The sequence below is a fragment of the Pteropus alecto genome, unplaced genomic scaffold, assembly GCF_000325575.1.
Source record: "Pteropus alecto unplaced genomic scaffold, ASM32557v1 scaffold21, whole genome shotgun sequence".
NCBI classification, from domain to species: domain Eukaryota; kingdom Metazoa; phylum Chordata; class Mammalia; order Chiroptera; family Pteropodidae; genus Pteropus; species Pteropus alecto.
Window position 1 is genome coordinate 10,702,225 of NW_006436282.1, and position 24,416 is coordinate 10,726,640.

The following is a 24,416-nucleotide window of genomic DNA, read 5'->3' on the forward strand; positions in this document are numbered from 1 at the left end:
TCAATATTGAAAGTTCCTTTTTCTTTTTTTTTTTTTTAAGTTAAAAGCCAAGTACAACACAGGCAACCACAGTTAAATTTCCTGGTAGTGCTTGTGAGTACCTTGGAGCTGGGGAAGACCACCTCGGTGTGGGAGATGATTCATCATTCAGACAGCCCAGTCAGAACCTTGCATGTAGAAAACTCTTATGATTCAAAAGTCAAGGAGAAGTCATTAATAATTAATAAGCGTTGAGCATAACAACTCAATTATCACCCACTTTTATAAATTCAGTCATTTAGCAATTCAACCACATCTAACTCTGAATCATTTCCCGAAAATATGTTACTGTGGAAATAATTGCAGTTATTTTCTTTTAAGAAATCATTTATTTGTCATATGCTTTTTTAGATTTAAATGAGTGGATTTAAATTTTGGAACTTTAGAACATATAGAAGGCCTACAAAATAATATATCCCAATGTTATTACTTAAAAAAAACACATAAAATTGAAACTCAGTGAAATTAAATTACTAGTCTAAGTTTAAACAGCTTAAGAGGAACCCCTAAAGTCTTCTCGGTTTCAGTTCAGGAATCTTCTCTTTTTCTATCATTTTGCTTTTAAGAGATATAGAAATTTTTACATCAAATAAAAATAATTTAATCTTTTAGAACTTTAATGGAAAATGATAACTAAATGCTTTTTGACTACATTGCTATTAAAAGGAATCCAGGTATTTATAAGGAGCTCAGGGATTTCAGCTTCTAAATTGCCCCTTATGGTATTTTAGGCACTTTTGGTGCTTCTCAGGTCTCCAAAGCTATGGTCTAAGTCTTTGTTATTATTATTATTTTAATTTTTCAATTACATTTGACATTTGATATTATTTTATATTCCTTTCAGGTGTAGAACAGACTGGTTAAACATTTATATTATTTATGAAGTGATGTCTTATATCCTGTAGTTTTCTGTCAGGGTTTTATAACCTGAGGATCATGGATGCCTAGAAAGGCCATGGATGGGTTTTGTAAGGTCAAGAACACCCGGAAATGTCATGCCACATTGTATGAATATGTGCCTATGGGTATTTTTCTGGAAGGGAAATTATCCTTTTTATCATGTATTAAAAGGAATACATATGTCCCCAAAGGTTAAGAACTAATGTCCTAAACAGAGAACTTTAGATTATTTACTTTGCTCATTTTATTTATGTTTTTAAGTTCCATATTATTAAATTTAAGTGCCAATTTCTCACCTAAACTTTGAAAATAGTAACATTTTTTCTGCCTATTTTGAACATTGAAATCAACGTTTTTCCAAAAAAATCACTTCTTAATCTATTTTTACTTGTGTAATAATAAATTATTATAAGTGAATGAATAATAAAAATACTTTTATAATAACAAGTTTCATGCATTCCACTGATTAACTTTTATTCAGCAGAAATGCTCTGGATCATTTGCTGAACTGGTCACAAACTCTTCATTTCTCCCTCCACAATTTATGGTAGGAGTGAAGAAGAGTTAAATCAAAATATAAGAGAACAAGGGCTATGAGACTAAGCCATCTTCTCACAAATCATTTCCCCTTATCAAAAATAAAATAAATTTAAACAAAAGGCTCTTCATAATGAACTAAATAAAGTCCAAAATATTTAGAATTTAAAGCTGTTCGCTATTCTTTAAGACTAATTTTCAATGTTCTTTTTCTTCAGCCTCTAAGACCTTACTTAACCTCCCCATCTTGACCTGTTGAAATCCTGCTCTTCCTTCAAGACTGGATGATGGGACAGTCAAATTCTATTGATCATGGGCAGGTGAATTTCTTGAATTATTTTTATGTTCTCTTAGTACAGGTTTGTGCGGGCTTCGGTTTCAGTGAAAGGAGACAGAGGCAAAAAATATAGTTTCCATATCACCAAGTGATTTCAAAATTTCTTATGAGAAAGAATTTAACAAAGCACGTGAAGGATCTATTCACTGAAAACTATAAGACATTGTTAAAAGAAATCGAAGGAGACACAAATAAATGGAAAGATATTTCATATTCATGGATTGGAAGACTCAACATAGTTAAAATGGCCATATTTCGCAAAGCGATGTACAGATTTAATGCAACCCCCATCAAAATCCCAATGACATTTTTTAAAGAAATAGAACAAAAAATAATCAGATTTGTATGGAATCACAAAAGACCTTGAACAGCCAAAGCAATCCTTAGAGAAAAGAACAAGGCCAGAGGTATCACATTCATTGCCTGACTTGGAATTATACTACAAAGTGACAATAATCAAAACATGTTATTGGCAGAGAAACAGATACACAGACCGATGAAACAGAATTGAGAGCCCAGAAATAGACCCACATATATATTCGGGCAAATAATTTTCAAAACAGGAGACAAAAATATACAAGGGAGAAAAGAAAATCTCTTCATTAACTAGTGCTGGGAAAATTGGAGAGCCACATGCAAAAGAATGAAACTAGATTGCTATCTGTCACCATACACCAAAATTAATTAAAAATGGGTCTAAGACCTGAAACAATAAAATCACATAGAAGAAAACAAAGGCACTAAACTCATGGACTTTGGTTTTAGAGAGGATTTTATGAATTTGATCTCAAAGGCAAGGGAAGTAAAAACAAAAATAAATGAATTGAACTATACCAAACTAAAAAGCTTCTTACAGCAAAAGAAACCATCAACAAGACAAAAAGGCAACCATTAGAATGGGAGAATATATTCACAAACAACACCTCCGAAAAGGGCCTAATATCCAAAATATATAAAGAACTCATACAACTCAACAACAACAAAATCCAATTAAAAAATGGGTAGAGGACCTGAACAGACAACTCTTCCAAGACATACAAGTGGCCAACAGACATATGAAAAGATGATCAACTCCAATAAACTATTAGGGTGCAAATCAAAACCACAATGAGATACCATCTCACACCTGTTAGAATGGCTATTATCAACAAGATAAGTAATAACAGTGTTGGAGAGGTTCTGGGGGAAAAAGAACCTTTTTTTTTACACTATTGGTAAGAATATAGTCACTATGGAAAACAGTATGGAGTTTCTTCAAAAAATTAAGACTGGAATTACCATATGACCCAGTAATCTCTCTTCTGGGTATCTATCCCCCCAAAATTTAAAAACATTTTTCCATAAAGATGCATGCACCTTGATTTTTATTGTGGCATTATTCACAGTGGCTAAGACATGGAAACAACTGAGGTACCTTTCAACAGACGATTGGATAAAGACATACATATATACAATGGAATATTACTCAGCCATAATAAAAGAAGAAATACTGTCATTTGTGACAACATGGGTAGATCTTGAGATTATCAGGCTAAGCAAAATAAGTCAGACAGAAAAAGTTGAGAACCATATGATTTCACTCATATGCAGGATATAAAACTAAAAGCAACAAACCAATAAGACAAATAGTGACTCATGGACAGGGACAACAGTTTAGTGGTTACTAGAGAGAAGAAGGGAAAGGAGGGAGGTAGATAATGGTAAAGGGGGTCAAATATGTGGTGATGGAAGAAAATTTAACTTTGGGTGGTGAGCACATAATGCAATATACCTATGATGTATTATTGAATTATACACTTGAAACCTATATAATTTTATTAACCAATGTCACTCCAATAAATTGAATAAAATAAAAATCACTTAGAGTTGAACTCTATAAAGCATCAAAATAAATATTCTAAATTAATGTACTGTCTGAAATTATTTTTTATAAAATTAACTTGTTTCATTCTATACTTTTCTTAATTTTCTCTAATTCTCCCAATTGAAAAACATTGACTGGTTAGATTTTTGTAGTTAAGAGTTCGAAACAATTAACTAATGGTCAAGTTGGAAGACAAGACAGTTTTAACAAAAATATTTAGTTAATTCAAGATAAAATTATTTTGTTTGTCTGAATTGCTTGGATTGTTTGTCTGAATTGCCTCCTCTGACTCACTATGACTAGTGAGATTGAAGAGATTTCTAAATCTAATTTTTTTAAAAAAACTATTTTTTTGTTAAATTTTAGAATAATACTGGGAATGTCACATTACATTTCTACCTTTTGGGTTTTTTTATTTGCAAAAGGGGACTAAAAATACTGTTTTATTAAAAGGTCATAGGAATATTTATAATCACTTACTTTTCAGAAAGAAGGCATGTGCCTATAGTTAATTACAATGTCCTTTCCAAATAAGAGATGCTTACAAATATTCATGCTTCCTGTCTGAGAGGGAAAAATCATAATAGAGAAAATATGTCCTAAGAGGCATGTGTTTTACAGAATCTTCATTATAAAAATGAATGTGCTAACAATATGATAAATGCTGACAAGTAACTGGGTTGGGGGTGAAGTGAAATGAAATCTCCATAGTAGGAAAATGCCTGCGTTTAGATGACTATAGGTTAGAGTGATGACATTGACTCTAACTAGTCAAGACTTTTCTTTGTAGCATCATGCATGATTGATGTTCCAGAGGGACCCATACCACTGTGGGTCTCCATGTTTCATTGCAGTCAGTATTTAAGGGAAATACTAAGCCATCTCCTAATACATTTATCATCTGATGTAAAAATCATTGTTATCTTACATTTAACTGAGAAATATATGCTTGAAGTGCAGTCTTAACTGGCAAAACTTTTCAGGTATTTTAGTGGCAAGATTCGATGCAAACCCAAACTAAAATTAAGTAGAATCATAGTTATACCATGATTGGCTGACTTTTTCCTGGCCAAATTTCTTCCCTTTATTCCTCCTTTCCTTCCTCCCTTCTTTCCTTCTATCCCTCTTTCTTTTTCATTCTTTCCTTTTGTTCTTTTATCTATCTATCTATCTATCTATCTATCTATCTATCTATCTATCTATCTATCTATCTATGTCTGTCTGTCTGTCTGTCTATCTATCTATCATCTGTCTATCATCTATCATATATATCTAAACGTGTGTATAAGAAATTTGGAGAATCTTTTATTCGGAAAGATCTTCACAATTAACTATAGGTACATGCAAATCTTTTTGAAATATAAGTGGGTTATAAATATTTCTATGATCTTTCAATAATATATTCCAGTATTTTAGTTCCATTTATAGATAGAAATCCTGAAGTACAAAACTATTAATGCATACTAGTATATTTATCCTTATTAATATATTTATCACATTTGTTAAATATTAAACATATACTCAAATGCCAATCAACAATTAAGTACCTACCATTAAGGGTTTTTTATTAACACTAAAAATAACCTGTTTCAAACCATTAAAACCTGTATTTATTAATCTTTATCAAAGTCTCTTACTAAAAGCTACTTGCATAAGCAGAGCAAGTTTTTCATTATCAGCTAGTTTATTCATTCTGCAAACATTTATTTAATTTACTAGGTTTTAGAAGTAAAAAGAAATAAAGTGACACGCAGTCACTTCCCTCAGGAAGATTATTTATAGTCCAATGAACTCTTCAACAGAAAGGTAAAACTATTTCAGATAAAAGATTTTACAGAAAAGTTATCTTTTTCAATTATTTTGTGTTCTTTTGGGAAGGATGAGAAAACCATTCAATATTTTCTTTGTAATTACTATATTGCACAGTCCAGATTTTTAAATTTATAATCAATTTGAATTTATAATTGGCACAAGAATTATATAACAGGAAGCAAATGAGATCATTTTCCAGGTCACAAGCTGAAAATTACCATTAGTAAATATACATGTTTTATTTTGCTCCTAATCATGCAGCTTTGCAAATAGTCCCATTGATTGCTTCTGAAAAATGTTGTTGAAGATTCATCCTTGTTCATAAACTTCTTCAACTAACTATGTGGAAATCAAAATGACCTTATGTGGGTTTCATTTTGTCAATAGGTATTTACTGAGTGAATATTTTATGCAAAGTACTGTGTTAAGATCTTGGAAAGATCACAGAATCAACAATAAAAATTATAATTTAGTAGCAGGTAATTTAGCTGTTTCTTAATTTAAAGGTATAATGAGCGACAATATCAGATTTTATTGTTTGAATATATATATAGAAATGGTTTTCACTCTCAAGAAAATCGATAGCAATTCCTCATTTAAAGCTTTAGAAAAAGGATAAATTCATGAACGCTATGTTAATATATTAAAATAATTTTACATCTGAATTATCTGATCTTTAAACATTCACTGTTTTTCTTGTTAAAATCTTACTCAATCTGAACATTTATAAATAAATTTATATTGTAGTGCATTCAGTGATGAAATATAAAAATAAAATCTTAATTACAACCCCCACTAGTTCTGCTGCGTTAAATCCAGACAATACACTCAAGTGTTTAGACAGATGGCAGTGGTGGCCATATTAGCCTATGATTTCTCTACAGGGAAGCAACAGAAAGCAAAGCTCTTAGGATATGTGCTTGTCTGCTTACTTTCACACTGTGAAATCCTCAACAAGTGCTGATTTATTCACAGCCAAATGTTTTCCTATATGATTGGGCAGTTTTCTACTTTAGTAAGCATGTAACATGGAGGTAGCTGAATTTCCACACTAAGGAGTAAAAAAAAAAAAAAAAATATTTATAGTTTGGAAATAAAACAATCTGGAGGAAGAAGGACTCTTTGGATAATACAGAGCTTCATAGGGAGTAAATTTCTGATGAATCTATACCAAGGATTAAAGCTTAGTTTTAAGAAGAATGAGACTAGGCTATGTTTATACAATAAACAACAGATTTAAAGGACTGCATTTATAATATATTTTGAAGGCTGATTCTTGTCATTTATGATTGTATTATTCCTCAAATAAGAGGATAAGAATTGAACAAGTTAGCATTTTTTTTTTAATTCATCTCAGCTTACATTTTGGATAACACTTTTGACTTGGAAAAATAAATGTTGAATGTGTTTTTTCAAAGGTAGGTAAATTCCAAGTAACTATTTTTTAATAACATCTATTAAATTGAAAGAAGGAAAAATGGAAAACATTTATAAGCATAACCTTATAAAACTTCATTGTGTGTAACGCCATTTTATTTTTACCGGTTTGAGCACTCTGTGAGGAAATGAACCACATTATTATTAGTAGTAGTAACATTATGTTAAAAGAAGGTAATTGATAAATTGAGAGGTTAAGAAGTTCTTGTTTAAAACTCGTCTTATAATGCATACTTCAAACATTTGACTCATTATAAAACTCAGTACACTGTGACTACCATTATGATTATATTCCCATTTCAGGTGTGGCTCCTGTATTCAACAATCAACAAATGTCAATAGATTATTGACAGCATACCTGGCACTGTTTATGTTAGATACTTTCATGAATAAAGGTATAAATCAGCATTTCAGAGCTGACAATCTCATATGGCAGATCTCCTGATTGTCACCCATTAAAAATATTTGTATATACTAATATTTTAAAGTCAAATATTATAGAATAAAATCTCAATCAGGAGGTTAGATGCTACTAGTATCTGTTTTTCTTAATTTCACTTGCCCTGTTTTATTAGCATATTTTCCTTCTAAGGACAAGCTAAAGTGTATCTCCTCCCCTCATTCTTTTAGGATTGTTTTAAAAACAGTACATCTTGTCTTAGTCAGTTTGGGAAGTTATAACTAAATACACAGAATCAGTGGCTTAAACCAGGAGTCTCAAATCCTTGGGCTGAAGACCAATACCAGTCCTTGGCCTGTTAGGAACTGGGCCACACAGCAGGAGGTGAGCGACAGGCAAGCGAGTGAAGCTTCATCTATCTTCATAGCTGCCTCAGTTCCAGATCATCCGGCATTAGATTTTCATAGGAGCACTTGTCCCCTGTGCCAGGTTGGGGGCCACTGCACTAATGTACAAACCTCTAATAAAGCCAAAAAGATTGGGGGCCACTGCACTAATGTACAAACCTCTAATAGAAGATAGATTTCCCTGTACTCTTAGCCATTATATCTTACTACTGTTCTCGTTCCTGAAATGTCCTCTCCAATTCTGATAAGTAGATCTGCATCTTATCCCTTGTGTCTGAAAGCCTCAAATTCCGGTCTTTTCATGGTAGGCATTTAAAAATGATAATCTATGAATTTTTAGACAGTATACTGAAGGAAGCTCAAAATTTTGTGAAGATTTTTTCCTTTGAAAAAGACTCACTAGAATTCAACAGATTCTTGAAGGAGGCTGTGATCCTCAAGAATATTAGGGGTACCACTTGAGGTCGGAAGACTGGAATAGTCTGTCTGGTTAAGAATAGGTGCTCAAGACAAATTTTTTGAATATATAAACTTCAAAGAGATTTAGGTACTAATAGATTTTTAAAACACTAAAATTTTATACATAAATAAATAGGGTGGGGTGAATTATTTTAAAAGATAACTATAGAATACAACAAAAGATCATTTATAAAGAGAGTATATGTAGGATTTGAATTGAGGATAGGCTACAAGAGAGATTGAAGAGTCAAGATGTTACTAAGATTTGGTCTTGATGTTGACTTTAGGGAGCAATGAAAGCAAAGAACACCTGATATGAGTCATAATGAAATATGTCTTAGACATGTTGACTCAGGGTGGTGTCAAATATTCCTTTGAATGTGTTAAGTGAGACATCGGAGACATTGATCTTGATTATTTTTAATATTCTTTTTTATTTTTCTGTTAGAGTTGGCATACAATATTATATTGGTTTCAGGTGTACCACATAATGATGATACACTTACATAACTTACAAAGTGATCACTTTGATAAATCTAGTACCAATATGACACCATACCTAGTTACTATATTATTGACTCTATTCTTTATATGCTATTTTATATTCCCATAACTATTTGTAATTACCAATTTATACTACTTATTCTTAATCCCTTCCTCTTTTCACCCATACTCCCAACCCTCCTTCCATCTGGAAACCCTCAAAATGTTCTCTGTATCTATGAGTTCCTTTCTGTTTGGTTTATTTTGTTCTTTAGATTCCACATGTAAGTGAAATCATATGGCATTTGCCTTTCTCTGTCTAACTTACTCCACCCAGCAAATACCCTTTAAGACCATCCATGTTGCTGCAGATGGCAATATTCCATTGTAGGTATGAACCACCTCTTTTTTATCCATTCATTCATTAATGGACACTCAAGTTGCCTCCATATCTTGGCTATTGTAAATAATGATGCAAACAACATATAGATTCACATGTCCCTTCAAAGTAATGTTTTGGGTCTTTTCAGACAAATATCCAGAAGTGGGATGACTGGGTCCTTCTTTGTCTCTTGTTATAACCTTTGTTTTAAAGTCTATTTTGTCTGACATTAGTATTGCTACTGAAGCTTTGTTTGTTGGTTTGCTTCCATTTTTATGAAATATCTTTTCCCCTACATTTACTTTGTCTCTGTGTGTGTCTTTTGATCTGAAGTGAGTCTCTTGTAGGCAGCATATGTAAGGGTCTTGTTTTTTTTTCACCCATTTATCCATCCTATCTTTTGATTAGAGCATTTAATCCATTTATACTTAAAGTAATTATTGATAGATATCTTGTTATTGCCACTTTATTATTCATATTTTTTATTTTTTCTTCCTTCCTTCTTTCCTGCCTTCTTTTCTTCTTCCTCCTCTTTCTTTTCTCCTCCTCCTTCTCCTTCTTCTTCTTATTTTTCTTCTTCTTCTTCCTCCTCCTTCTTCCTCTTTCTCTTCTTCTTTTTCCTCTTCTTCTTCTTCCTTTTCCTCTTCCTCTTCCTTCTCCTCCTCCTCATCTTCGTCGTCGTCGTCCTCCTCCTCTTTCTTCTTCTTCTTAAAGAAGTTTCTTTAACATTCCAGATATTACTGGTTTAGCTTTTTCTTGTCTGGGAAGCTCTTTATCTGTCCTTCCATTCTAAATGATAGCTTTGCTGGGCGGAATAATCTTGATTGTAGGACCCTGCTTTTCATCACTTGAATATTTTGTGCCATTTTTATGTTTTCTATCTCATTGTTAATGTTCTCACTGAATCCATCTATTCTTCTCCTGAATTTGTTAAGCATCCTTATAACCAGTGTTTTGAACTCTGCACCTGGTAGATTGCTTGCTTTATTTTGTTTAGTTCTTTTTCTGGAGCTTTGTTCTGTTCTTTCATTTGGAATATGTTTCTTTGTCTCTGCATTTTAGATGCCTCCCTATGTTTGTTTCTAAGTATCAGGTAGGGCTGCTATGTTTCCTGGTTTTAATAGAGCGGTCCGATGGAATTCAGAGGCAGAGTCTTCCCTGGTCACCTGTGCCAGGTGCTCCAGGTGTGTCCCTTGTATGGGTTATGTGTGCCCTCCTGTTTTAGTTGAGCCTTGGTTGCTTTTACACATTAATGGGAGAGATTGACCCTTGGCCGATTGGTTATGAGGTCTGGCTGGTGAGGGACTGACCCTATGAAGCAGAATTTACTTTAGTAGTACTCTGGTACCTGCTCAGGCTGTCCTTTGGGTGTGCCATCCTTAGATGCAGCCCCTGGTGGTGCCTTGGCTCAACTGGATGCCTGGCATGTCAGCCGTATGGCTCTTGGTAGGGGCCCTTCTACAGGCCAAGTTTATCTGCAGCCTGTTCCCTGCCCAAGGTCACCTGACAAGAGTCACCAAGCAATCTGCCACCACTTGAGCTGGGTTTGGAGGTGCCTTGAGAGGTCAAACCACAAACAGAGGCTATATGCCACTGGTGCCAGGCTTGGGGCTGCTCATCAAGAGGTATGGGGCACACCAAGGTCAGATGCTGCTTGTCTGGGTTTCATGAACATTTGAGATATTTTAGTAAAGTATGCAGCATGAGTCGCTGAAGGCAGCTTGGGTGAGACCACAAGGTGGGTGGGGCAGGGTCTCAAGAAATCTCCACCGTGGAGTGACCAGTGTTATCCAGGTTGGTGGAGACTCAGATATGGTGGCTGTCTAAGTCTTCATGTCAGGAGGGGAGAGTGGTCAACAAAGAGACAATGGATTCTGCCAGCTATTCTGTCTGGGAGAAAGCTGCCCCTCCAGTGCTCACCAAGAACCTAGACAATTCACTTCCTCCCTGTATGTCCCTGGCACCTTTTGAACTGCTTCCCCAGCGCTGGAGCTCAGAGTGAATGTGACTATCAGTGAGTAAATCTGAGTGTGAGCCCTTTAAGAGGAACGTCTGTGATTCCAGCCACATTCTGTGTCACTCAGCCACAATTTTTGCTGGTTTTCACAGCCAGAATTTGTGGGGACTTCTCTTCCCAGCACTGGAAACTTGGGCTAGAGAGTTTGGTGTGAGGTTGGCACCCTTTGCTCCTCTGAAGGGACCTCTGCAGCTGAGATATTCCTCTCAATTGCCAACCACCACAGGCTGGTGTGGGACCAGCCCATTCCACATCTCTACCCCTCCTACCAGTCTCTAAATGGCCTCTTCCATATGTCCCCAGTTGTAGAACTTCTATTTAGCTAGACTTCAGGGGACTCCCAATGATAGTTATTCTATAGTTTAGTTGTAATTTTCATGAGATCATGAGAAGAGGCAAGCACAGCATTTACATACTCTGCCATCTTGACTGCAAACCATTGATTTTAAATTCTTAAGGGAATTTGTATTAGAGCTATAGACTAAATATGCAATTACCTAGAGACAACATCAAAATGATAAAGTAAATTAAATTCTAAAGAAGGAAGACTATTAAGAGAAGGAAAAAATTGGAATTAGAAATCCAAGAAGGAGTAAAAGGGAGTAAGGGAGCAAGGGGAGTAAAAGTACTGAGAAACGTCCTAACTTACTTCAAGAATGAGAGGTTTATTAGAGTATTATGAAAGGCATATTCCGACTATTGGAATAAGCGGTTGACAGAAAGAAGCATGAAATTAGATTTTTGTTAAAAAAAAGTATTTTTTAAAAGCATACATTTGAAATACAGCTTATTTCCTCCAAATTCCTTAAAATTCTGGAAGATATACCATCATAATTGTCCAAAATGTTCACTCTATTAGGGGAGCTATGGCATAAGTATATTTCAAATATAAATACAAATGTATATACACGCATAACATATTTATGACTATCTAACACTAATAATTATCAATAATAGTTAATTATAATTAATTATTTAAACACTGTCATTTGTATTTATTAAAGTTTATACATATGATATATACCTATACACACGAACATGTGTTCACATAATTGACGAGGAACATTTTCCCTATCAAGGAAGTCAGAGAATAAAGGGAGAAACAGAATTGAGCAATCAACACAATACAGTGGTGTAAGAATTTAACTTAACTGCCATTAATTGGATGCTTCCTATACGTAGGAATTAATGTGCTATCTCATTTCTGTCCCCCAACAGAGCTCATGCTCTTAATCATTAACTGCTAATATTAATATAGAACTAAATACAGGGGTAGTGTAAAGAAAAATGCACTTAACTCTAATTAGAAGGTGAAAAAAAGATATTTCAGAGAAAATGGTACTAGAGTTGCATCATGAAGAATGTTTGGAAAAAGAGCACCACAGAGAGAACATGTGTACATAAAGAGAATGAATAAGTGCTTGGTGTGCAAAACTTGGTGTGGTTTAATCAGACCAGTTAATGGGATGAAAATGAAGAGGTATGTAAGGATTATGTCCTAAGGGACCTGAAATCTATTCATGAATTTAGATGTTTGACTTTATTTTGTAGGTAATAAAGAGTTGTTTAAAATTTCCTATTGAGTCTGTTGACATGTTGGTAGTGCCTTGATATTAGCTGGGTTCTAAAATGATCATTACAGTTGTTGTATGCAAATATATAGGATACAAAAGAGTTTGTAAGAACAGAAAAAAATAGAATTCTACTGTAAGCATCTATGTTGACTCAAAGTCAATGAAAGGAGCATACATTAAGATGAGGTAATAGAAATGGAAAGGGTAAGAAAGATCAAAAAGCAATTTAGGAGGAAAACGCAAGTGCATAATGAATACTTTAAGATGGTGAAAAGACGTGCTATTAACAATTATGCCAGAAAAATAGGCATATATTGGGGCAGTTCTGAGCAAACTGGGACATCTCTAAGAAATGTAAAGTCAATGATACCACATTTCAGAGGAGGAAAGGAGAGAAAATTATTTACCAGTCTTTGAACCATGGCTCTACTACCAACTAGCTGCAATAACATTAGGCAAGTTATTTAATCTTATGTAGCTTCAATTTCCTCACTTTGAATGGGGACAATAGGGTTGTATGATGATTAAATAAGTACACCTTGTAAAATACTTGGCATAGTGACTGACACACAGTCTGAGCTATATAGGAACTTGCTCTTAATAGGGGAAACACTTTATGGAGAAGAGAGAATTGAGTTGAACCTTGGAAAATGTATGGAATAACAACCTGTAGAAAATATGAAAAGGAGAGAGACTGCATAATTACACATCAGTCGTATATGGGAAGTAAAAATAGTCTGGTTTAACTGAATTGCACAGAATGGAAAGTAATGAGATGTGTATCAGGAGCTCTATTTGAAAGGCAATGCATGAAAAACATAAAATGTGAAAAATTTAGCCTTTACTCAGCAAGCAATGGAATACCACCAAAGGATTTTCAGCGGGACTAGCCTCTGACAATAGATTGAATTTTAAGAGGAACCAGTTGATGTGTATAAAGATCACACAGTAACTTGATACAAGAAAAATTATAAATGAGTTCTGTGTTAACCAACCCACAGTCTTGATTTTTTTACTGTGCCATCTAAATTCTTTATGAATCTTGGTGTTATCTGCCATGATAGACAGAGATGTAACCAAATAAATATATTGTTTAAAGAAGAAATGTAATGGGTGGGTAATGGCCAAAACATAAGCTCTGGAGTCACTATGTTACTTTATATTAACTGCAGAATCTCAATATTCTTAGTTTTAAAAGAAATGGTGTTTGTCACAGCGTTGGTGAATATAAAAATTCCAATATTCTAAAATTGTCTATTAAATTTCTGGAATGGTTTCCTGCTGCATGTACTTCTACATGTATCCTTAAAATAAAGCCCCATTAACTAAAGTTACCTGAATTTATATCCATTCTTTACAACCTATAAAAGTTTAATTGGCCTTTGGTGATTCAAATTATTCTATGGGAGTTAAAAAAAAATTTGCTTGGCACATAATGGATGCTTAACACATAGTGGCTATTTTATTATAACATTAAGATCAGAAATGACCCATCTATAGAGAAGCTTTATAGTGTAGTTGATAAGAGCAAGGAATATGGAGTTTGACTACTTGTTACAAAGCCCAGCTTTGACTTTTACTAATCATGTGACCCAGGGCAACTTACTTAGTATATTTACTTGGAGGAAATAGTATTACCTATCCTATCAAGACATTATGAAGATTTAATGAGATAATATTTGTTAATGCTTAAAAAATTTTTCTGGAAACTAATGAGTTCTGAAGAATTATATGATGTGCAAAAGGAAACAAACAAGCAAACAAACAGAAATATTATCTCATCAAATTTTCCTTGGGACATATCAGAGCAATGTCAACTATCAGTAACTGAGAATTTTGGGCCTGGAATGACTGTAACAGTTTATTTTTTAAAACTTCACTTATACATATATTTCAAGCTTATCTAGTTTTCCTTCATCCAGAATATTGTGTCTCATCATTCCAGTGTTTAATCCCTTTTGGTCCCTGTTGTTAAATATAATACTACGAATACAGTAGACACTCAATGAATGTCTGTGAGATATAAAAACTGAAATAATTTAAATGGTGTATCAAACTGGACAAATTTCATAATTTATACATTGATTAGTTTTTCAACTTTAAAAAGAAAGATTATTACAAAAAACCTGAATAAAGCACTTAAAGATCAAAATCTCAAACTCTTATAGTTAAGGATGCACTTTTTCTAAAGTAATTTTGTGCATTAATTATTTTATTAAGTCTGAAATCCAAATGCATTTATTCATATTAATAATTTATATTAAAAATATGGATTGCATTAAAATCATGTCCTAAATCATAGCTAGGAATGATTAGTAAATGACATATAATAAAATAGGTATTTAGATTGTAAAAGTAGATAACAACAATAATTGTACTGAAAACGTTATTTTAGTACTTTCTATGTGGCAAGCAATGTTCTAATCAACAGATTGGAACTTGAACTACTTTTTGTTAATCCTCATGACAAAGCTATGCATTTTTATTTTCCTTATTTTACTTACAAGGAAACAGAGGCAGAGGGAAGTAAAGTGTCCAGGGTCATAGTGATAGTAATAAATGAAGTCAGGATTTTAACTCAGGCAATTTATTTATATATTTATTTATTTATTTATTTTTAACTCAGGCAATTAATACCTGAGGCCACAAAAGGAAAACACAGTGTTCATTACACAAATGGTATTACTTTTAATTTATCATGTTTTTAAAAAAGCACTTGAAATGAAAATTTATGTTTATAATATTCATATTTAAGTTTTAAAAATTATAGTATCTGAAATATTCAAGAATGTCATTTAAGGTGTTATCTTTTTCTATGCAAGATAAACATTAATTTATTAATGAAAGAGATTTCTTGATTAGCTTAATAATTTCAATACATTTCCACCTACACAGAAGACAAAATAACAGCTATAAAAACTTGAGATAAATTAAATATATTTCTTTAAGATCATGACTTAAAAATTTATGTCACAAATATATATTTTATTTTTATCGATGGTTTATTAAAAAAGTAAAATGAAATAGATATACATACTTAAAATAAAACTAGCTTTTTACACATGATTAGATCTTGAGTAAACTCCATAATATTTTGAAGAAAAGATAAATACTGCCAAATTTCCACGAAAAACATAATTTTGGATACAAAGGGGCAATAAGCAAAATACTCTATTGGCTATACCCTTGAAAACTCAAATTTTCTCCCACGCTGCTACTACTCTATCGTTTCTGTTGCTATAGAGCTACATTTTCCTATTCTCTGTATCTCCTAGCTTCTTCAAACTTCTGGCTTCTATTGTCCCTTCAGTTATGTTGCTTCATAGTTCATCTCTATTTTTTATGCTTTCTAATTTGGCACATTGCACTCCTGCAGTTCTCCTATACTCTAATTTCTATTGACTCTTACTATATAGATCTATCATAAATCTATCCCCAGAAAAAAAGATCTAATCGGGACAGTTGCTTGAGTATGTATGCGGTATTATTATTGAAAATCATGTTTTCTTCATAGCTTGTCAATTTGATCACCGATGCCAGTGTTTCTGCTTGCTGGATATAGTTGACACAGTATCATTCTAATATAATGACTGTCTTAAGGCATGTCCTGAGGCAAGAAGGGGGTTAGAGCTCAAAGAGCTCAAAGAGAAAGTTCCAGTGATCTAGTGACTGCAAATCGAAATGGGAAATCCCTCCCACCCCAAAAGGAACGACAGAAGGAGAAGCCACAATATCTGCACACAAATCTTCTTAAACTTGACTCTTCAATTGAATGGAGAGTCTTGCTGACTCAAATAACTCAAGCATGAGACAAGCACTAGGTCATCTGAAGAGCCAGGAAGGTAAAGAGTTAGAAAATTGCTGAGCGGAGATTTCAACTGCTGCCTGTTGCTGGCAAGAGAGAATTTAGAATTCAAATTCTAACAAATGAAATTGGCTTTATGATAGGTCTTGCCCTAAGATTAAAGATCACCATGGGTAAAGAATACGCCCCAGTACTAAAGACAGTAATAAAAGATATATCTCCTAAGAAAGTGTAAATCAAAGACTCCAAAAACACAGGAAGGTTAGGCAATTATTTCACTTCCTCTTACAATAAAAATAAGGAATGGTCAGAGGACTATAACAGAATCTAGAGTTTCTATAATAAATTGACCATAAATATTGGCTAATAATAATAATAAATTACTAGACATATAAAGAAGAGGGAAAATATGATCCAAATCAAGCAAAAAAAGTCAGTTGAAGTAGACCCACACATGACTCAGATGTGAGAATTAACAGACAAGAATTTTAAAATTATTATCAGTAAGACTTAAAAAGATAGTAATGAGTGACAAATAGACGATTTTAGTGGAGAAATAAAACTATTCATGCATAAAGAAATGAAAATTCTAGAACTTAAAGTTTAATATCTGATGCAAGAAAACCATTGAATGGGCTTAATAGCAGGTTGGAGAGAGCTGGTGAAAGGGTAAATGAACTTGAAGAAAAAATAATAGAAATGATTCCATGTAAATAAAAAGTTAAATTTAAAAAAATTATAGAGCATTATTGATCTGTGAGGTAATATCAAGTAGTCTAATAAACATGTATTTGGAGTTCCAAGAGAAGAGAAAGATATGGAAATAATGGTTAAGGAAATAATTTTCATGTTCTTTGTTTTCCCTCAAATTTAATTTAAAATATACTCTCTGTAAACTCTGTCCAATAAGGCAAGAAAAAGAAATAAATGATATAAATACAGGGAAGACAGAAATAGAACTGTCTTTATTCAAAGACTACAGAATCACGTACAATAAAACTTTTAGAGAATTTTAAAACAAATTTTACTAATTGTACAAACCATTCATCCTATAATGCTATACTAATCAAAGTGGAGGATTCATATAAGAGGAGACAAATAAATCAATTGAAGAGAAGTCTAAGATTAGATTCAATCATATATGGTCAATTTCTTGTCTACAAAAGCACCAAGGTAATCCAGTGAATAAAAGTCTGCACTATAAATGGTGTTAGAGTGAGTGGGTATGTGCAGAGAAATAATGACTCTTGACCCCTACCAAATACTACATACAAAAGCTTATTAAAGCATATCACAGACTCTAAGGTAATATTAAAATTCAAAATTTCCAGAAGAAATCATTTGGATAATTTCTTTGAGAGTTTGTGATAGTTGAAGATTTCTTAGAGAAAATACAAAAACAAACAAAACTAACCATAAAAAAATGATTAATCAAACTTAAATTTTTAAATTTCTTTTCATCAAAAGTCACCAAGGAGAAAATGAAAAGGCATGTTACAAACTAGGGGAATATATTTAAAATATATGTATCTGATATATGACATATCCACAGTCTATAAAAAATGTCACTAAATCAGTTAGGCAAACAACACAATAAAAAAAAATAAAGAGCTTGAACTGACAATTCATCAAAGTAAATATATCATTAGTTATTAGGGAAATATTACCACTATGAAATAACTCTCCCACATCAGAATGGGTAAAATTAATGTTAATATCCCATTCTAATTCTTGTCCCAGACATCCCAAATATCAATCCACAGAAAAAAACAGTTGGCTACACAGGTGTACTTCTAGAGGCATTTTATGCACATATAAACATATAAAACACATAGTTGGTTTTCCTGTTTTAATATAAATATTAGCATGCATTAAATCTTGTTATGGACCTTTATTTATTTGGAGATCTATCCAGATTAGTACATAAAGAGATTTCTCATTATGTTTTTATCTCCATAATGTTTTATTTAGGGGCTTCGGTTTAGCACTATAAAAATCACTGAATCATGTTTCAAATCTTTAATATCAAAGAATTATTTCTCTGTTATATTTCTTTGCCCAAGCATCACCTGATATGTATAGAAACAATATGATAGTTAAGAAAGTTTAAAATTTAAGATAAACCAAAGGTAATAGATGTTACTATTATTACTTCATTGTGTAAATCAGCTAACACTCAAATATCACGTAATATCTCAAAAATCTTTGTAACATTTTACAGTTATCAAATTTAAAACATCTATTAAAAAACTTTTTATAATTGCATTTAGTATAATCACAAGAAAAGAGTCTGACTATATGTAGCAGATGAATGAGCAATAAACAAAATGTAGTCACAAAAATTAAGTTCTTTCTTCATCAAAGTAACTCAAAAGTAAAAAAATTATTGTTAAAAACTCTAGTTTGTTTTATGACTTAGTTTTTCTCTTATGTACATACAATCTTTCAAAAACATGTTAGCATTTTTTTTTTAATTCATCTTATCTTAACCTGATTGATTGACAGGAATGAACTCTTCTTTACTTTTAGAAAATCAGTAATTCCTTAAGACAAGATCCTCTCAGAGTGAGAACTGATTTTATAGAGGTCAATAGAAGTGAAACAACTGTAAGAACCAAAACTCCATTCAGGAATGTGCTGGGCTCTTTGGTCATCACTGTCATGTCTGTGGCTCATATATTATTTCTGTGAATGAAAACCCAAGTATGATGCCTAAAGTTAAACAGTGCTCAAATGGCCTACAGATTCATAAAGTGAGTATTTTTCTAGTCTGAAAGACATTGTTTTCAGTTTTTATTTATTATTTCTTAATCTAATGTGTATTAACCTTTAACTGAAAAAGTAGAATAAGTATATGATAAAAATATCTATTTTTTAAAAAAAGGTTAATTCTCCTCATACCATTTTTTTTTATTTTACTCACTCTTTTCTCTAGAAGCAAATCTTTTGGTTCTACTTCCTAAATGATTCTATTATTTGTAAATAAGTAGTAGTATTCTATCTGTAATAATGAATGTAATTAAATACGCAGTTGCAAAAAAAAAAAAAATCTCAGAAATATATTCACAGCTAATAATACAATTTAAAATTCCAAGATCGAAACTTTAATTTTGGAAAGTGTATTCTTGCTTCTGGTACAGCGTAACTGTAGTAACTACATATTATACAGCATATTCAAAAGTATGATGTACAACATAGGTGAGAGAGGTTCTAATGCACTGCTTTCAAGTTGAAAATGAAGCCCCCTGGAGGTTCTGAGCTTAAAAGAAATGTTTCACCACGGACTTTCCTCCATTCTTTATTTCCTGAGATGGAACCAAGCCCTGGCTCATGAACCTCTCTGAGTGACACAGGACAAGGCAGAAGTTACTTAGGCACCATTGTTCTTTATCCAGGCTAATACCTGACCCAACACATGGCATGACCTGAAGCAGAGCTGCTATAAAAATGTAATTCTCCTTTAACCCCTCCATGTAAATCATCAAAAAGCTTCCCTCCACTGATTTAAACAAATTTGGTCTTTGACCTCTAGAGTCACAATTGGCCTCAACAACTCTTTCAGATGGTTGTAGTATTGACTGTTTGATGTATGTCAACTACCATAAAATGCAATGCTGTTTCACAATAGATCTTCAAACAACGTCACATGTGCCCAAAGTCATGGTAACAGTCTCTTTATTCCAAGTAAATCAATAGCATGAAATACTACAGATTAATGAAATAATGTACTTTGTTGCATCAAGCTTTGACATCTAATGCAGCTGTGATTTGCGGTATTGCTCAACCAGTTGCAACACCTGTCAACGTGCTTCCTATAGAACTTCAAAAGGCTTCCAATAAATACCAAATGCTTGAAAGGGTTCTCATGTGTATAAGTAAGAATTTTTCTGGGTCTGTGAGTTTTGGAACGTAACAACCAGATCAGTGCAATAGTTCATAAACCAATCAATTGCTTAATGATCTTTCTGCAAACATTCAAGTCTGACAATTTGAGATAGCACAGAATACCTGAGAAATTATATTTGTTCACTTTTCTGGGGAAACAATTCTAAAAATATATTGACTATCTTTTAAATAAACTCAAGCTCTAAAATTAAAGCAAGATTTTCAATCAAAAAATATTTTTATAATTTCTTTCAGCATTAAATTTTTTTCAAGGCATTTTCAAGAACTTCTTATATAATGTATAAATATACATGTTTATACATGTAATTAAATATTTATCATTATATAATAATAAATTATATTGTAAATATAAATTACATTATAGAAATAATTTTATAAATAATATTTATATTGAATATATAAACATTACATATATTTATAAACATAAAATGTACAAATATATATTTATATCTTTATACTGAAATAAATTACAATATCTTTTGGCAAACAATATTTATTAAACTGTAATACAGGAGGATATTGTATTGAATAAAGTATTAAAATGTTTTGGTACTTAATAGTTCAAAAAATGGTTTTATTTAATTGAGACCAACTGGCCTCATTGCTTCTTATAAACTTTGCAATATATATTCAGTAAAAAGGAATAAAAATGAACAGATGTTTCTCCTTAAAGAAGGCAGACAAAGATTTTCTTACACAATAAATCAGCTTCTAGTGGATTTCCAGGACATTGCTTCAGGCTATTTAGGTATAAAACGTAAAAAAAAAAGGAAAAGGAAAAAAGATTTACCTCTGTGTGGATCCAAAATTGGTAGAGAAGATTGAACTGAAGATGAACAGCATATACCGAAGGTGGTATGAAGAGGGCCAGGGGAGAGTAGAATATCTGAAAGATTAAAATTTTTTAAAATTTGACATATAATTTCTCAACAAAATATATACTATTACTAATGATTCAACATCTGAGTATATACTGCAGCAAATATACCATATTCTTTAGCAAATTTACCTTATTCTTTATATTTTATTTCCACACAGTAATAAAATTGCAAACATACTGGAGCCAAGTCCACTGGACTTCTATTTCACATTAAATGTTGTCTACTTAAAAATATCACAGGCGGTGTGTTAGTTCCTTAAACTTGAAAAGTTTGGATGTGTTTCCTGGATGGAAAGAGGTCTTTTATATACACACAAAATACTCACTTTTTTTTTAAGTAAAAGAAATGTAGGATCACATGCCTTTATACCTTGACAGCTCCCAACTCTGTATTATAACCTGGCATTCTTAGTAATAAAATGAAATTATAATAAATGAAAGTGATTTCATATAAAAAGAGGAGAGATACATTTTCACTTTTAAATTTGTTTTTATGTGATTGATGGAGGGGACAACGGATACACTATCTCCTAATTTTTTTCTAAGTTAGCAAGAAAGAGGCTATGATGCCATAGTGGAAAAAAAATTTAAAGGTTGATGTTTCCAAACAGACGGAAATGCCTCTGCCTTAAAAAAAACAACTTATGCTTAAACTGCAGAACTGGTTAGAATCAACTAATAAGCACAATCTGCTGTGTTCTCCTAATGACTTTGATCCCCTAGAGTGGTTTCATGTTGTAAGAAAAAAATCTTATTAAATGAAAAACTAAGCAACCAAATAGAAATAAAAAGAATCTGACTTCTACTTTATATTTTGTGTTTTGTAGAGTTAATATTTCCAAAATTCTTGATATTTTAAAAATATTTCTTTTGACTATCACAATTTTACCTCTAAATTATTTGAAATGTGTTGTTTTTAATTAGGCCAAATATTATTTCAACTGTGTTGAGTAATGATTATCTATTAGAAATTGGACATTTACATAAACTCTTCTAGTTTTTGCTTCTAACCTTAAAACGTGAAAAATCTCAACTGTCATAACAAATGGAATCAGTTTCATTATTTATAAGTGTATTATTAAGCGATAAATTAGATTAGTGAGCAAAAAACAATCCTGGGCTCTTACTCAAGATATTCGCTTTTGAGCCTTCATTCCACTACAGAATTGCTCTGTGATATTCACAAAAGTTTTAAACTTCTCTGGGCTTCAGTTTCCTCAAATGAATTTAAATGAGAAAATCATTTGAAATATAGTCATCCTTTTGGTTCCAAAAGATCTGTTATATTATAATTTGATTTGTTTGAACTATATTAAAATAATTCTCTTACAATAGGTCAATAAAAATACTTAAAACACATATATGACCTATAAGTACTTTGAGTTAAGGAGTATTTTTGAATCTTTGATATATGAATAAAAATGTAAAACAACTTATCTTGGATGTTTAATAAGTTCAGTTTGGTAAGGGAGTGAGTACCAGACGAATATTAGTTCATTATAATTCTCCAAAGTGTGGAAGAATAGTCCTTTGAGATAGTAACAGCTCTTGTGTAAAAGGGAGTTCTATGGACAAATAAGTTGTGAAGTAGTGAATTAAACAAATGAAACTTCTTTACTGCAGAACTTCTCAGAGCCTTTACCATACTAACGTGAACCAAAAGCCTATTAGCCCATCTTACTTTCTTAATAAATTTCCCATATTAGATTTCCTAAAAACACATTTGATGAAACAATGTCTCAAATCTTACAAATCAGTAAATATAATGATGAACCGACAATTAGAAAATGAATTCAGCATGAATTCTAAAAAATCACATTTCTAATAAGAAACAAATAGGTCAGGGAGTAAGTCACATGAATCACATGAAAGTTAATTTCTTATAAAGAACATAGGATTATAAAAAGAATCTAATAATACAACCAAGGTTCTAATTTCTAAAGTTGAAAACAGCTTAGTAAATGTCAGCTGAAAAAGTTTTTAAAACCAATTTAAATTCTACTTCCATCATAAAGCTTCAAATGATACTAATTTGGCAGAAGAAACTTCTTCCTCAAATTAAACTCTCAGTCCCTGGGTCAGGAGACATTACCAAATATACCCATTTCTATCTTGTATCTAAACCTATGTCATTCTCACCTCAAGGCTCTTTAGCTTTAAATTACACTGTCTACCTCATCTTTTGATAGAAGTCATATATAATAGACTCAAAAAGAAGAGGAATACCCCAGACCTCTGTATGAGGAGAGAGTGAGAATAAGCCTAGAGGTGATCTTAGGCTAATGGATAGAGGACCAATGGGTTTTATTCCATTTATCAAGTGAATGAGGCAGGCAGGGATTGTGTAAGGGAACATCACGAAGTGAGAAACAACATGGCATTTGGGGGAACTGTAAGTAGTTCGGTACTGCTGAAGGTGTTGGAGAATGTGGCAAGAGATTCATTTGGACCATGGGACTCATGGATAGATCTCAGGGAGTCCATGAACTCCCTTGATATCATTACAACAAAGTGTGAGCTTGCCTGCATGAGGGAATGTGCAATTTTTTAAAGAAATAATCTATAGCTTGTGGTGAGTCTGTTGTGAGTCTGTGATTTATTATAGCTAAACAAAAACAAAAACAAAAACAAAAGATGATTCAGACATCAGTCAAAACAGGGAGGAAAGCCTTTAATGACATTCTAAGGAGACTGGATTTATCCTAGGCCATGCAGGCGGAGTTAATGTTTTTCTTTAAGCTTGTAAGAAATATAAAAATGGGTTTGAAATCTATTATTATAGCCCATCGTGCACATTTTACTACAGCAGTAGCCATGGGAATGGAGAGGCAGAATACACACAAGAGATCTAAGGATTTGGTAACTATTTGAACATAGAAGATTAGGGGGGTTTAAGAGTATCTGAAGATACCCAGATTTCTGGCTTGTTTATTGGATGATGTTGCTCACCAAGACAGTGAACAGGAAGAAGAATAGGTTGGGAATTTCAATCTAGGGATTATTGTATTGGAGTTCTTGAGTCATATCCCAAGGAAGCTGCTAAATAAGTAAATATGTTGTGCAAATATCAGTTGATCTGAAAAAAAATGATATTGGATTTGCAGGTGTGGACCAGTGGAGTGGCAGACCTATAATTGAGACCTCGAGTTTAAGAATCACTCACAGTACATGATGAAA

General features: G+C 32.4%; 1 protein-coding gene across 1 annotated transcript in view; it reads right to left on the reverse strand.

Moving 5' to 3' along the window:
• Positions 1-24,416, reverse strand: part of AGMO (alkylglycerol monooxygenase) — a 282,907-nt gene that overhangs the window by 148,123 nt on the left and 110,368 nt on the right. The window contains exon 5 of the mRNA XM_006911959.1: positions 21,150-21,245. Coding sequence (XP_006912021.1) covers positions 21,150-21,245 — 96 coding nt within the window. The remainder of the gene's footprint in view (positions 1-21,149; positions 21,246-24,416) is intronic.